The sequence below is a fragment of the Anastrepha obliqua genome, chromosome 2 (assembly GCF_027943255.1).
Source record: "Anastrepha obliqua isolate idAnaObli1 chromosome 2, idAnaObli1_1.0, whole genome shotgun sequence".
Lineage (NCBI taxonomy): Eukaryota > Metazoa > Arthropoda > Insecta > Diptera > Tephritidae > Anastrepha > Anastrepha obliqua.
In genome coordinates, this window is record NC_072893.1 from 118,964,333 (window position 1) to 118,980,542 (window position 16,210).

The window sequence follows — 16,210 nt, forward strand, 5'->3', positions numbered from 1 at the left end:
TGCCAATCAGCTGTCAATACTGTTGTGAAAGGTTTTTCTTCATAGAAATTATTTTGGTGGAATATTTCGGTGTTTTTGGTTTGTTTAATTATTCTTAACGATATGAAGAAAAGACAAGGTGAAGGAATAGCTAATTTAATTGCGCAATTGGCCGCTAATAATAAGCCACAATAAGCCACGACGTTTACTGAGGTTGCAAAAAATTATGGCATCAATGCGCATGGGAAATTCTATATTACATTTTATAATAAGTAATAAGAGGACAAAACATTTATGGACACACGCTTTTTTCTGCAAAATGAATTCATAATTAATAATACAATATTTAACACAAATTTTATTAGAATTACGTTTACAGACCTGTTTTCTTTGCCGGCGTCCATTTCATTTAGTTTTTATTTTGATGTTTCTCTTTACATTGGTAATAATAATTATCGATAAAATAGGGTTGTATGTCAAAAAGTATGGTTATTATCTAGGATTATTTTATAATCTCTGATTTTGGGAGAGAAATTTTATATGGGAAATCTCCCGTTTTAAATGCGGATTGGGAGTTAATCACGAAAAAGTAGATCATCTACTTATATGTGAACCTAATGTAAGTTTATTTTGTAAATAATTTCGAAGTGTACTGTTTGACAACACTGTGTGGTGAGAGAGCAATCAGCTCACCCGATTCTACGGAAATTTCCAAAATCCTACGATGAAATCTACGATACTACGGAACGGTAAGGTGGTGATTTTTCATTTACATGGGGCTAAGAGCAATGGATTCTCTCTAAGTATATTGGCTCGGCACAGTTTTTGGCTTCTGTGGGATATCAACTTGACTAATAGCCGATTGCAATTTGCAAGGCATTTGAATATGTTTTGGAAAAACTTTAGTATATCACTTTGGAAAAAACGGTAAAAAGGGGGTGATAGAGGGGTATATCCCCATCTTAAAACTGAAAACAGAAACTGCCGGAGGCTTATAGTTTTTAAGTAATTTAATGTTAAAGTTCTCTAATTTAGCGAAAAGTTGGTGTTGCCATACACCTGAAATGAAAACAAAGTTCGCACGCAGGGATGTTCAGTGGAAGGTTCATTGTAAAACTGCAGTATTTTTTGGTGTAATTTAAAGTTGAGAAATAATTTTGAAAATAAAAACATACAACTTATTTAAACTTAAAAACAATGATATTAAGCGTATCACAAAAAATAATAAAGTAATTAAAATTAAATTCAATTAATTAACACAGTATTTTTGCGTAGAACTCCTTATCGCGTGGGCGGCCTTCGGCCGCGCTTCAAAAAAATAACCCTCATCAGTCCAACTCCGGCTACGCAATCCACAGTATTTTTGCGTAGACGTCCTTTCCTTGTTAAAACCATTGAACCCAAAATTAAAACGTCATATGCGTGAATGTAGTAAGAAGGCACAATAACCCCCACCCCCATGATTAACACTAAACTCAAGAACTTATTTTTTGTTTTCATTTGCAGGCATCCGGCAACACCATACTGTTGGCATTCCAATCTTGTTCTTATTCGCGCTTAAAATTGGAATGTGATTGCATAGGCAAATGAATTTGCATTTAATTTTAATAGATATAATTAGATTATTAGCATAAAAATCGGTAAAAACACGCGTGTGAGTGTATATTTGGTGAATTTTAGTGAAATGTTAAAAAATATAGAGTGTAATGTAGCAAATTATAGTGAAGTTCTCGAGGGCATTTTGAATGTAAATAATTAAAAAATTATTATTTCCCGAATAATTTAAAGTTATAAAGAGTATTCCTTAACACCTCATTAACATCTCCACCAAGTTTCATTAAAAAAAACATTATAGTTTGCCAGAAATTCCAAAATATACATTGTTCTAAATTCCAGCCTATGTTTTTATTGCTATATTCCTTGAAAAACGAAAGTTTATTCTTGCCTATTTTTTTGCAGGCGTTTCATTCACACTATTCGTAGCCTGTGAGACGTCTCTCCATTAACATTCTTTGCAGTGTACCTCTCACCGAAGTTTCAAACCACTCAAAATTAACTTAGCAGGCAATTCACATTCTTCGCATCTGGCAACGTCCATTAGCCCGGTAAACACACGTCAGTTTTTGTTTTTGCCATTGCATTCTCAGAACGCTTTGTATTATCAGAATCGCTTTGTATCTATTAATTCCAGCTGTAACCAATTAATTTGTAATCAGTTGATTAATTGAAGACGTCGCAAAGCTGATGAGGCCTCTAATCTTAATACTGCCGTTGTTGGTGTGTTTAGCGCACGCTGGGCCGGAAGAGGAAGAGGGTGTGCGCTATGCCAATCGTTGCGAAGCCTGCAAAATTCTTGCCACAGAATTGCAGGAACGCCTCAAGGAAACTGGCAAATCACACGATGTTATCGAAATGGGGTGAGCTGCTGCAAAGAAATATAGAGCTAAATAAATTTGAACCTAGGTATTTACGCATAATTTTCTACCAGTTACTCACTCGACGATGTGAAGCCGAAGAAACGCACCGCATATCGGCGCAGTGAACTGCGTTTACTCGAATCACTGGAGAATGTTTGCGAACGTGTTTTGGAGTATAATTTACATAAGGAACGCACCGATAGCACACGCTTTGCCAAAGGTATGTCGCAAACGTTTCAAACTCTGCATGGACTCGTCGACAAGGGAGTTAAAGTGGATTTAGGTATACCCTACGAGTTGTGGGACAAGCCACCGGTAGAAGTGACGCAAATGAAGGCGCAGTGCGAAGAAATGGCTGAAAACTATGAGGATGTTATTTCCGATTGGTATTTTAAGCATCAAGATGAAAAGCCGTTAATTGTACATCTTTGCGAGGATGCGGTGCTGGCGCAAGACAATCGAAAATGTTTGACAGAAACATTGCCGGCTGTTGAAAGTGGCATAAAAATTGATGATAAAGAAAATACGAACAAAAATAACCAAAAGAAGTCAAAGAAGCAGTCAACGAACAAAAAAGGTGATACAAGTAAAAGCGATGCGAACAAAGAAGAGCTTTGAGGGAATACCATTTAGAAATTTAGTTTACACTTCCTATTAATTTTATTTTACTTACTGAAATTAGTCTTAAAAGCTAAGCATGTAGTTGTTGGCTACATCAACACTTCCACGAACATAATTCGCCAACAATGCATTGAATTCTTTGCCTCTCATAGCATTTATTTTTTAGTAAAACTTAAGATTCCTAAAGCATAATAAATATGTGCATGTTAAATTAAGTAGATAAAGGTAAAGATTTGTTTTATTTTGTGACAGCAATCGATTAAGCTTATTGGGGTTCCGCAACGAGTTTCTAAAACAAAGGCTGCGTGAGCTTTGGCCGGTTTTAAATATAAGTCATGCACATTTTCAGGCCATGCTGCCATATATAATACTACATTTTCGGCTATAATTTTGAGGAACATAAAAATAATGAAGAAAGTTGGGTTAATATTTTAAATTAGACACATTTTTACATAGAATTAATAAATTACATCACATTTTGCATCTGCGAACTTTAAAATATCAGATTATTTGAATTTGCACTAAAGTTATTATAATTTTTCAGCAAGGTGCGCTTATTATAAAATAAATATTAGCCACGTTTTAAAAATAAAAATATCACTCAAATCAAATCAGTTTTAAAAAATGAACCGCATTGCTAAGCATTTATGAATGACCAGGTTGGTGTGCTCTCACTTTCTATTACACTAAACCACATAGACAAACGTCCAAAAGAATACGTTAAAGATAAGAAAAGCTAATGGAAATGCACAACGCGCCTTTCGATCGATCCACATGGATATTTCTTGTGGTGTAAGCGTGGTCCAACCGTTATTTTGTTGCTCTTCGCCCATTTCCATATTTATCAAATCACGCTTGCTACAACAACTCGAATCCCCCGTATTTGCGGTTGTCCCGGTAAAACTAGTATCTTTCGACGAGGTATCCAGTGCTTCATTTTCGTGTATGGTATGAATAGGTATATTGTGTACGGTTAGGTAATTATTAAATGACAACGCTTCATTGGATCCTTGACCAGTAGCAGTTGGCGCACAAAAGGAACGTGAACGCACCGAGGCACGACGTGAAGGACGTGGCGACAACGTTGACTTCAGTATATGTTTGCTATTCAATTTCTTTACATCCACATTGCGTTTGCGACGCCAAATGGTATTAACGAAAGCAAATTCGATTAGACTACCGAAAATAAAAAGTGTGCAACCAAGAAACCACACTTCGGAGACTTTGATATAACTAACTTTTGGTAAAGTTTTACCTATGAAGAGAAAAAATTGAAATACATAGAGCAAAATCACTATATCGGCGTATCATATACACACCTTGAGCTGAAGCAAGTGTTATAAATGTTAACATTGTGCTAGTGCCAAGCATGATGCGTGGCGGCGCTTGATCAGCTTGTAACCAGAATGATACCCACGATATGGCCACAATCAATATTGAGGGCAGGAAATAGTCCATGACGTAGAAACCTACTTCACGCATTAAATGCACCGAAAAACTCAGTGAGCTGTAATTCCCAGCAAAGGCACCATGCCTCAAATCATTCAAGTCTGCATTGACAACAGTTTCATTGGACCAGAGACCGTTTAAAATATATTCAGTAAGATGCAATGCTGGATCGATAGTTATCGGCCGCTTTTGTTCCCAATGCAGCACAAGCTCGGAGGTATTGTACATCCAACTCTCTAATATGGTACTGCATTGCTGTTCATCAAAAGGAAATTTCTGCAGATTCATCCAGCAGTACAGCGTAGCTTTAATACGTGACGAGATAATTACCGTACCATCCGGTGAAATTGAAGTTAGTATGTCCTTTTCGTTGGTGCCTACGGCGGTGTATTGGAAAAATATATTCAAACACGTCTCTAGCAATATGCACTAAAAAATCTGTTAAATCAATTGTATTACCCAGGAGGCTCGAATCCCTTTCGTTTGCCAGAAAAATATGCGGCATCCAAAGCGTATCACGTAACTGTTTCTCGCCCAAAATCGGTTGTCTTCTTTTTGGTGCCACTTTACGAAAAGTTAGGCGTGGATCGAGATAGCGCAACTGCAGCAGAACATGTATTTTAAATTGCAAATCATGAGCCTCCAAGTTTTGCATAAAATATATGTACGCGCGCACATAAACATCTATTGGTAGGGGGGCACCACTATCTGGTCGCTCCAGTCGATCATAACGACATCCGTGAGTGAGACGCTGAATTAACTGTGTCTGTGAGAGATTATCAGCATCATTTAAGGGTGGACAGTCCTTATCAGCAGGGATGGTGTAAGTTAAAGTAATAAGCACAAGAAATACAACTATTTTCAGAACCATGCGGGTGCCCATTGTGCGATGTTGCGTTTAAATGTTGCTGCTATCAAATCTCAAAAACAACTTAAAACTATTTAATTAGCAATGTTCTTTTACCGACGAGTCATATAGAAATGCAAATAACGTGGGGACATGCAAATAACGGCAATTCTGCTGAATTATTGTTGTAAAAAGTACTGTAATTCAATACAATTATAAAAACGAAAATGTACAATGGTTGCCATGAAAAATAAAGAGTTAATACGTTATTTATTGGATGCATAAAATTGAATGAATTGCTGAATTTTCAAATCCAACAAGTTTTTCGTAATATTTTTTTAGTATATAAAGTAAAACTTGTGAACAGTGATCTTCAAACTGTAATATTGGTAAGTGCTACCAATTCTACACAAAGTGCTTCCACACACTCTTACCAACGAATCACTGCTGTGCTCGCAGTTCGCTGCAGTTCGTGGCAAAATGTTCACGTCAGTTTTTGTAAAATCATCGCAATATTTTACTGGCGTGGCCAGATCTTTTTTATTTGTATCAATTTAGCTATTTTATTTAATTTTATATTTGCTGTGAATCCTGTGCATGTATTATTTACTTTTCATTGTGATATTCAAATTCCGAATACAAGTGAAAATGTTGCCAAAATGCCCAAGATTTATTAATAAATGGCTTCAATACTTACTGAATTCAAACAATAGCGGTAGATCCTAATAGTGTTCTTTCATAGGTAGAGGTGAAAATGTGGAAGATAACATATTGTGACAAATCGCGAATGTTCGCGAAAATACTGCCAATGCCCAGCGAATGAGATACTAGGCCTCTTCATTTCGCCAAGACTTAGCAAGTGACGAACAAATAAAGCAATTACTACAAATAAGCATATGTCGGCAATGTGGGAAGAGAGCTGCCTTAAATTACATGTGCTGGTAAGGCAGTGCGTCTAATGAGCTAGAGCCATACTTGCAAGGCGAATTTATTATAGGTGACAGCGACCACATATAAGTAAAACCCTACATGTATTTGTTGTTGCGTTTGGTCCAAGCATGACGTCAAAATCAGCTGTTCATTTGCAATGTGATTTGCCTGTGAAACCTACGCTGGAAATAGTCACAAAATAAAAAGTCGCCACATTTCCCACAGTTCATTGAAGATTTCGTATGTAGCTTATGCGCAAGGTGGATTTATTATGTGTGAATTGTAAGCTCTTGTGGATATGAAATAAATCATTTTAGTTTGCGGTATTTTAATTATTAATACGTATTAAATCCACCTGGCATACTTGCTAGCAGCGAATCTTACTCGATAACTTTGTTGTTGCTTCCGCAAGCAAATTTTTCGTCAAATTAATCGAGCATAGATATGGCGAGCGGAGAAATGGCGAATAGAAGAGGCCTACTGAAGCTAAAACATGAATGACAGATTACAAGGCAGAAATTGCTAGAAGATACGAGTTGCCACATCTAGAAATTACGATAGTTTTTAAGGACAGTTTTTTGCGAATTCGACAGAAAAAGTGACATTTGTAAAGAAAATAAAAAATCGGTTGGGTGCAAAGTTACTTGTTTGCAAATCAATTAATGAATATTTGAATTTTTAAATTAAACAAAGTAATATAATAATTTCGGCTTTCGAGAAATTAAGATATTCGATCTGAATAGTCCTAATAAATAAAATATAACCTTAAGGCCTTGGCACACGGGCCGTATCGTAAACGTAGCGTATGCGACAAAATGCGCTCGAGGCATGTTTTTTTTAATAAAGGAATAATCTTATTTAAAAGGTTTTTGTCTGCAATTAAAAATTTGTCTATGAACTTTCCTAAAAAATTATATAGTTTACAAAAATTTTGTTCTCAATTGTCTAGAGATAGTAATGCGAAAAAAAATCACGCAGTATTCTATAATAGAGTAGCTTAAGAGATAAGGGATAACTTTTGTCGAAGTTTAGGCTTAGCTAGAGAGTGAAGGCGGCTACAATTTCTACAAGCTCATTAAAAGCAATTTTAAACATCTTGTGAAATGTCTGAAATTTGTAATCATCCTCTTGCAACTCCTTCGTGGCAATGAATAATCTGCTGTGCGAGTTGTTTATAATGTACGGATGCATCCGGTGCCTCCTTTTTCTTTCATTTCGCCTCCAATGGAAAAGATAATACAAGAAAATAAATTCGCCTTCACCGCTCGACATATTGACAACTCGTACTTTGACTTGCACTGTGTGCAGACAAGCAATCGTAGTGCCGATGACGATACGACCCGTGTCCGAAGGCCCCTTACACAGCACGCATACTCCAACTTTCACTTAACGAGTCATGGGAATGTAGTATGATTATAAGTCGGATATGCCTTAACATTAATATTCATAAACATTTTGTTTTGGTTTTTATTTTATTGTCCACTTATGCATTCACTGTGCTGTGCCGTTTTAATAAAGTATCATATTTCTTAAAAGGTTCATTACACTTGAAAGTAAACGCAAATATAGCTAACGTAATTATTATATGCGCGGCGCGTGAATGCTAGAATCATATTACACAAGTAAACACCGAAAAATTGTTGTTGGCTTGCATTGATAAAAGTTACTATAAAAACGCTTGTAATTAGTATGTAAGACACAATAAAGAAAATAGTCGTTCGCCAAGCTGGATGCCTAGCTTGGAACGACAAATAAATATATTTAACAACTCAAATAAATATTCTTTCATTACAGGAATTATAATATTTTCAAAATTAACTCTTAATCGTTTTAAAAAACTATCGTTTAAAATACACAGTAGTAAGTGCCTCTTCTCTGGCTTCACACCTTATATTTGAGAAATACATTGGGACCATTTAGACCTCATTTTAAAAAACCATCATTCAAATGGTTTTTTTTTAATCATTGGAGCAAAACACATTTTTTTTTTGTAATGAAAACAATAGTTTCCTCTTTCCTATATGAGATGTTATCTGTCCAATTGGTTTAAAAGTATTTGTGTAGACATAGGATTATTCACACTTTTCATTCCTCGTGGCAATCCTTTATTCACACTTGGCAACCGTCAACACCACGCCACAGCTGATTGCGTCTACTAACAAAATCCCATTTGTGTAAAGTTTGCTGAAATTTCGATTTTTTAATATGAGTGAAAATGTTTATTTGTGCTAGTTTGAACAATTAATATTTTTCATTGATTATAGAGTTTGAACAAGGGTTTCACTTTGGTATTGCGATCTTCGAGTTAATATATAAAACCTTGAGACGCAAGTACGGAACTGGTTGAAATCGCAATATCATCAAATTTACTTATATTAAATTGCAGATAATGGAACCAATGGAAACATCAATATCCGCTAATGAGTCTGAAACTCCAACAGATACGTCGACTCTTATGGAAACAGATGAGCCTAGTGAGTCTTCAGCGCCTGCGGGTGGCGTTGCAAATACAGGAGTCAACGGAAACAATGATGGGAATAACGAAAGTGCTGCTACCGATGAATTACGCACCTCATCAACTGACGAGAAGAACGACAGTGCTAATGCAAACGATAACAGCCAATCAAGCGATCAGCATAATGGTGTGTCCTCGACTACAGACATGCCACCGCCGCCCCCATCAACTGGGAGCGCACCCCCAGGAGAAAGTAACGTCACAGCAACTACTACGGGAGGACCTCCCATTGACGAAGAAGATGCCAAATGGCATACGGTGGGCATTTATACTGGACTCAATGCAACAGTTTCTTCGTACATAGACAACAGTATTTGGTCGTCGTCTGGGTTGAAATTGACATCCAGAGACTTACCAGATCTTTCAACAATTCAACGCGTTAATCTGGAGCCAGGTACTGCTTATCGTTTTCGTTTGCGCGCTATCAACACGTGTGGTGCCAGCGATTGGAGTGAGATATCGAGTTTTAAAACCTGTTTGCCCGGTTTCCCTGGTGCACCATCTGCTATTAAAATATCAAAATCATCCGAAGGTGCTCACCTTACGTGGGAACCACCACCGAGCTGTGTGAATTCGAATGAAATTATCGAATATTCCGTATATTTGGCAGTTAAACCGGGCAAAGACAAAGATGGCAAACCAATAGGCGCAGGCGCGCGTCTACCGGCACAACTTGCATTTGTACGCGTATACGTGGGCGCAGCTAATCAATGTACAGTAGCGCATTCATCATTGGCTACAGCGCACGTTGATTGTTCAAATAAGCCGGCTATAATTTTTCGCATTGCTGCGCGCAATGACAAAGGTTATGGACCGGCTACTCAGGTTAGGTGGCTGCAGGACCCGGTACAGAGCGGTGCATCCCCGGGAAGCGGTTTGGCTGGTGGAGCTGGTAGCATACAATCGCCAACACGCATTAAGCCGGAATTGGGAAGTGCGTCGCCTAACAAACGTTTTAAGGGCAGCGGTGGAGTTGGCGGTGGCGGGCGCGCAGCATTGCCATAACTTGATCGACAGCGAGAAAGCGAGAAGTGATGAAAATTTGAGCGTGCAGTATACCATGAAAACGCAAAATCTGCATTTTTCCAAATTACAACGGACCATGCGTATATAAAATAATTAGTTTTTAAGACATACTATTAATTTCCATTTAAAAGGTAAATTTTTATTGCTTATATATGTATATATGGAATAAATAAAGATACATAGCCACAATCAGTCGATTAAAATTTCGCAAATTGTGGAGACACGGCGACACCTCGTTTCACACAGCGGTTACGCCATATTTCCGAAAATTTTCTGCAAATGTATAAAATAACAAACAAGACTTTGTGATGAATATGTAAAATTCCATAAACAAATAAACATATTTGGGTAATAAATTTATGAAAATGCGACTTAAATCCGTTACAAATAAATCTAGTTTCTGTTTAGGTTCAGACACGATTGACAGTTCAAGCCGAATCTATTAAAGGTGGTATCGGTAAATAAGCTGATGTTTATTTCTTTCGCGGTGTCCCATGTGGCTGTCAGCTCAGAATGAAATAGAGCAAATTCATTATTTGTTATCTAGTTTCTCAATACTTTGCTTTGACAACGAAATGTACAAAACATTTTTGTTGGTATAGTGCCACCACCTTTAATGAATGTGACTTGTGGCAGTTGATAAAAAACTTGAAAACTTCGAAAGATGGTGAAAAAGGCATGCTTAAAAAAAAAAGAAAATAAAAAATAAATAAAAATAATAGAAATAAGAAATAATAAAAATAAAAAACAATAATAATAAAAAAAATTATAAAAAAAATTAATAAAATAAATAAATAAATAAAGTAATACAAAAAATAAAAAATAATAAAAAAATAGTAAAAATAATAATAAAGAGATAACAATACAAAAATAATAATACAACAAAAATAATAATTAAAAAAAAAAATATTACAAAAAAATATATAAAATAAATAATAAAAATATATAATAATAAAACGAGAAAAGAATAATAAAAAAAGTAATATAATAAAATAATAATAATATAAATAATAATTGTATATACATATAACAAATATAAAATAATAATAAAAATAATAATTAACAAAAAAAAAAAAAAATGGAGGATGGTTCCATGTGTAGAAGTCCACGCAAGTGGGGAAAGTTACTGATCGCCATTCACTTGGGAATGGCCAGGACGATTCTTCTGCATATGGTTCAAGCAGCTCACGACGGCCGGGATTAGCCCACGTATCCTCTGGGTAGCTTCCGAACACCCGTTCGGGAGTGAGCTAAAGTGAGAAGGCGAAACATTCCAGGATAGCTGGTTGTGCGTTGGGTTTGGGACCCGCTACTTAAAAATCCCCCCAATGAAAACTTTAAAAAAGCCTCGGATGAGACCTCCCTATACTGATGACGACCCCTGCAAACGAACTAAGGACTATGATTTGAGGGCATGCACCTGGAATGTCCGGTCCCTTAATGGGGAAGGTGCCTCTGCCCGGCTGGTTGATGTCCTCGTGAGAGTAAAGGCTGACATCACTGCCATCCAAGAGATGCGATGGACGGGGCAAGGAAAGAAAACCATAGGACCTTGCGACGTCTACTACAGCTGCCATGTAAAGGAGCGCAAATTCGGTGTCGGATTTGTTGTGGGAGAGAGACTTCGTCGCCAAGTACTGTCGTTCACTCCGGTGGACGACGAGCGTCTCGCAATAATCCGCATCAAAGCCCGTTTTCTTAACATATCGCTAATTTGCGCCCACGCCCCGACGGAAGAGAAGGACGATGCGACCAAAGATTCCTTCTATGAGCGCCTGGAACGTTCCTATGAACGCTGCCCCCGCCACGACATAAAAATCGTGCTTGGCGACTTCAACGCCAGGGTGGGCAAGGAGGGAATTTTTGGTCCCACAGTCGGAAAATTCAGTCTGCACAACGAAACATCCGGTAACGGACAGAGGCTGATCGACTTCGCCGGGGCCCGAAACCTGGTAGTCTGCAGCACCAGATTCCAGCATAAAAAGATACACCAAGCTATCTGGCTGTCTCCTGATCGAAAAACGCGAAACCAGATCGATCATGTTGTGATAGATGAAAGACACGCTTCTAGTGTATTAGATGTACGCACGATCCCAGGACCCAACATCGACTCGGATCATTACCTTGTTGCAGCCAAGCTGCGCACCCGCCTCTGTGCAGCAAAAAACGTACATCTACCTGCGCAAAGAATGTTCGACATCGAAAAGCTGCAATCACAACAGATAGCCAGAAGATTCGCCACTCGACTCTCACTCCTGCTCTCGGAGAGCACTGCCCAACAAACCGGCATGCGCGAGCAATGGAGCAACATTTCTCGATCCCTACGTACCGCCGCCGAAGAAGAAATCGGATTCCGGCGAGCCCGAAAAAACAATTGGTACGACGAGGAATGTCATGCTGCCGCAGAAAGAAAGGATGCCGCCTATAGAGCCACGCTGCGATCGGGCGCAACGCGAGCCATGTGGGATCGCTACAGAGAGCTGAAAAAGGAAGAGAGACGTATTATCCGAAAGAAGAAACGAGAGGCCGAAATACGTGAGTGCGAAGAGCTTGAGATGCTGGCCAACAGGAACAACGCCCGAAAATTCTACCAGAAAGTTCGGCGGCTTACAGAAGGTATTAAGACCGGGGCGTTTTCCTGTAAAAACAAAGACGGCGAACTGGTGACTGACGTACAGAGCAATCTTAAATTATGGAGGGAACACTTCTCGAACCTATTAAACAGTGACAGCTGCGCATGTCACCGAGAAAGTGAAGATCCCGATACCCCAATCGCTGACGACGGAATTGTCGGTCCGCTACCCGATCATGACGAGGTGAGAATAGCGATAATGCGGCTAAAGAACAAAGCCGCGGGCGCCGACGGACTGCCGGGTGAGCTATTCAAACATGACGGCGAGGAGCTGGTAAGGTGCATGCATCAGCTTCTATGCAAAATATGGTCGGATGAAAGCATGCCTGCCAATTGGAATTTAAGTGTGCTCTGCCCAATCCATAAGAAGGGCGATCCTGCAATTTGTGCCAATTACCGCGGGATTAGTCTTCTAAATATCGCCTATAAGGTTCTAGCGAGCGTATTGTGTGAAAGGCTGAAGCCCACCGTCAACCAACTGATTGGACCTTATCAGTGTGGCTTCAGACCTGGAAAGTCTACCATCGACCAAATATTCTCAATACGCCAAATCTTGGAAAAGACCCATGAAAGGAGAATCGACACACACCATCTTTTCGTCGACTTCAAAGCTGCATTCGACAGTACGGAAAGGAGTTACCTGTATGCCGCGATGTCTGAATTTGGTATCCCCGCAAAACTAATACGGCTATGTAAGATGACGTTGCTCAACACCAGCAGCGCCGTCAGAATTGGGAAGGACCTCTCCGAGCCGTTTGATACCAAACGAGGTTTCAGACGGGGTGACTCGCTGTCGTGTGACTTCTTTAACCTGATGTTGGAGAGAATCGTACGAGCCGCAGAACTTAATCGCTCAGGCACAATTTTTTATAAGAGCGTACAATTGCTGGCGTATGCCGCTGATATTGATATCATTGGCCTTAACAACCGCGCGGTTAGCCCTGCCTTCTCCAAACTGGATAAAGAGGCAAAGCGAATGGGTCTGAGAGAACGAGGACAAAACGAAGTACCTTCTGTCTTCAAACAAACAGTCGGCGCACTCGCGTATCGGCACCCACGTCACTGTAGACAGTTATAATTTCGAGGTTGTAAAAGACTTCGTGTATTTAGGAACCAGCATTAACACCGATAACAATGTCAGCCTTGAAATCCAACGTAGAATCTCTCTTGCCAACAAGTGCTACTTTGGACTAAGTAGGCAATTGAGTAGTAAAGTCCTCTCTCGACGAACAAAACTAACACTCTACAAGACTCTCATCATGCCCGTCCTAACGTATGGCGCAGAAGCTTGGACGATGACAACATCCGATGAAGCGACGCTTGGAGTGTTCGAGAGAAAGATTCTGCGTAAGATTTTTGGACCTTTGCACGTTGGCAACAGCGAATATCGCAGACGATGGAACGATGAGCTGTATGAGCTTTACGACGACATAGACATAGCGCAGCGAATAAAGATCCAGCGGCTTCGTTGGCTGGGTCATGTCGTCCGAATGGATACAAACGCTCCGGCTTTGAAAGTATTCGATGCGGTACCAGCTGGTGGTGGTCCTCTGCGTTTGAAAGATCAGGTGGAGAAGGACTTGGCTTCACTTGGTGTGTCCAATTGGCGCCGGTTAGCACGAGAAAGAAACGACTGGCGCGCTTTGTTAAACTCGGCCAAAATCGCGTAAGCGGTTATAGCGCCAATTAAGAAGAAGAAGAATAATTAACAAAAAAAAAAAAAAAATAATTAACAAAAAAAAAAAAAAATAATTAACAAAAAAAAAAAAAAAATAATAATAATAAAAAAAATAAAATTAAGTAAAATTAAAAAAAAAAAATGAAACACACCTTCAATTGCTTGTGCGCTCTTTTCCAAACACTCGGCACTATTATGGTCCTTCATTACACTGGATGCCTTGATTTGCACACTATAATCCGGGCCATATTGGAGAAAATCTCTGTTGTCATCAGGTATGTCCTCTGGCAGTTGTATGGCGCAACAACTTGCGGTGAGCTGCGTCCAAAATCGACTGGCATTTCCAAAATTATAGCCACCGCCACCCAACAGTACAGTTGGTAGCTTCTGCTGCAATACAAATTGGACGCAGGCAATTATATCTGTCGGAGTTAAATTGGTACCACCAAGCGGATCACCCACAATAACATCAGCACCACATTGTACTACGCAAGCCTCTGGAGAAAAGTACGTAATAATTTTGCTAAAAACGCTGCAAGGAAACTACAAAAGTAAAAATTGTAATTTCCAAGTGCTTGAACTCACCGCTTAAAATATTTGCAGAAATTTCCGCCAGCAATTCCATCACGATAGGGAAAATTCGCAGTGTATCCTTTGCCGCCGGCAAATCCACAATCATCACAGCCACCAGTGCCTGGATAGAAACCGCATTCGTAGCGATGCATGGAAAACGTGAGAACGCGTTGCGTCACCTCGAACGCTTCCTGCACACCATCGCCGTGATGTACATCCAAATCGACATAAAGCACACGCTTGAAATGCTTCCGCAGCACGAGTATGCCTAACACTATGTCATTGACGTAGCAATAACCAGCAGCGCGATCGCGTTGAGCATGATGCCAGCCGCCTGTCCAATTAATTATCACAGTTTGCGCACCGTTTTTCTGAGCACCATATTTGCATAATGCTGCACATGCGCTCATGGTGGCGCCGGCAATTGTGCAAGCATATTCCCACATTCCCCTCCAGCTGGGGCAATCAAAGCCCAAACCGTACTCCATATGTGTGTGTGTAGTATCCAAGCTGTAGTCATCATCATCGTCGCTTAACAGATCTTCCTCTACAGCGCTAGCGTTTAATGTCGCCTGAGGCATGGGTGTTGTACGCACCTTTTCATTGCTAGGCGTCGCCTTTTCTAATAGTTGCTGTACGTAGTCATGATTGTGGAACATTCGTAGATCTGCGAGTTTACAAACCTTTGGTTCCAGCCGTTGCATATGCTTGAGCAAGCCATAAGAGGCGATCAGGCGGTGTGTTAGTGAAGCCTATGAAGAAGGTGCACTGTTAGCGTAGTGTGTTTACCCTATCGAGGTACTTACTCTACCTCGAACGGCAGGATTCTTATCGGCTTGCTGTATTAAAATCTCGTTGTGCACATATATAACTTGTCTCTGCCGCATTTCTTGTTTTAAACACAAAAAAATCTTATATATTTCAAATAGGCGCGAATATACACGAACAATCGTTCTTAAATACTGCCAGTACTAACAGGTACCGAATTCGAGTACTCGATCCGAGGCTCTGAGCCTATTCGTTTTTTAATGAGTATTAAAATACACGAGTACCAAAAATAGCCGACCCGGCACATCACTAGTCAGTGTTGCATTATGCAAAAATTTGCATGCGAAAGCAACAACAAAGTTATTTAGTAAAATTCGCCACTACCGATTATGGCTACAGCTCATTAGGTCGCACTGCTTTACTAGCACAAGTAATTCAAGGGGTTATATACAGTTAGAAGGCCGAAAAAAGCGAATTTTCCAGAATTTTTTTGAGAAAACTTTTAAATTTATTGATCTAAAAATTTGTACACATACTATGTTATCTTTTAACTGTATTTTAAGGTTTAGTATTAGGAAAAATGTTTATTTGGAAAGGAGCTACAGCTGATCTCCGGGAGCTCCTCTCAAAAAAAAAAAAAAAAACGTTTTGCCGTGACCTCTATATCTACGAAATTAAAAAAAACCAAACAGATTTGGTTCAAGTAAGGTTAAACCTAGTAATTAATCGAACGAATAAGCAAAATAAAGTTTTTGAAGTGAAAACTTCTTTAGAA

General features: G+C 39.2%; 4 protein-coding genes across 4 annotated transcripts; 2 read left to right on the top strand and 2 right to left on the bottom strand.

Moving 5' to 3' along the window:
• Positions 1–2,096: 2,096 nt before the first annotated feature.
• LOC129238522 (protein canopy 4) lies at positions 2,097–3,247 on the top strand. The gene is made up of 2 exons (XM_054873570.1): positions 2,097–2,396; positions 2,468–3,247. Exons 1-2 carry the CDS (start codon positions 2,224–2,226, stop codon positions 3,012–3,014), a joined length of 720 nt encoding a protein of 239 aa, XP_054729545.1. The 5' UTR covers positions 2,097–2,223; the 3' UTR covers positions 3,015–3,247.
• LOC129238521 (pH-sensitive chloride channel 2) lies at positions 3,229–5,737 on the bottom strand. The gene is made up of 3 exons (XM_054873569.1): positions 4,926–5,737; positions 4,337–4,843; positions 3,229–4,272 (listed from the first exon to the last, which is right to left on the bottom strand). Exons 1-3 carry the CDS (start codon positions 5,347–5,349, stop codon positions 3,704–3,706), a joined length of 1,500 nt encoding a protein of 499 aa, XP_054729544.1. The 5' UTR covers positions 5,350–5,737; the 3' UTR covers positions 3,229–3,703.
• A 2,636-nt stretch (positions 5,738–8,373) lies between these two features.
• On the top strand, positions 8,374–10,161 carry LOC129238596 (host cell factor-like). Its single transcript, XM_054873667.1, has 2 exons — positions 8,374–8,574; positions 8,630–10,161. Exon 2 carries the CDS (start codon positions 8,633–8,635, stop codon positions 9,761–9,763), a length of 1,131 nt encoding a protein of 376 aa, XP_054729642.1. The 5' UTR covers positions 8,374–8,574; positions 8,630–8,632; the 3' UTR covers positions 9,764–10,161.
• Positions 9,898–15,750, bottom strand: LOC129238595 (histone deacetylase 8-like). Its single transcript, XM_054873666.1, has 4 exons — positions 15,474–15,750; positions 14,680–15,419; positions 14,247–14,626; positions 9,898–10,057 (listed from the first exon to the last, which is right to left on the bottom strand). Exons 1-4 carry the CDS (start codon positions 15,552–15,554, stop codon positions 10,023–10,025), a joined length of 1,236 nt encoding a protein of 411 aa, XP_054729641.1. The 5' UTR covers positions 15,555–15,750; the 3' UTR covers positions 9,898–10,022.
• Between the last annotated feature and the right edge of the window lie 460 nt (positions 15,751–16,210).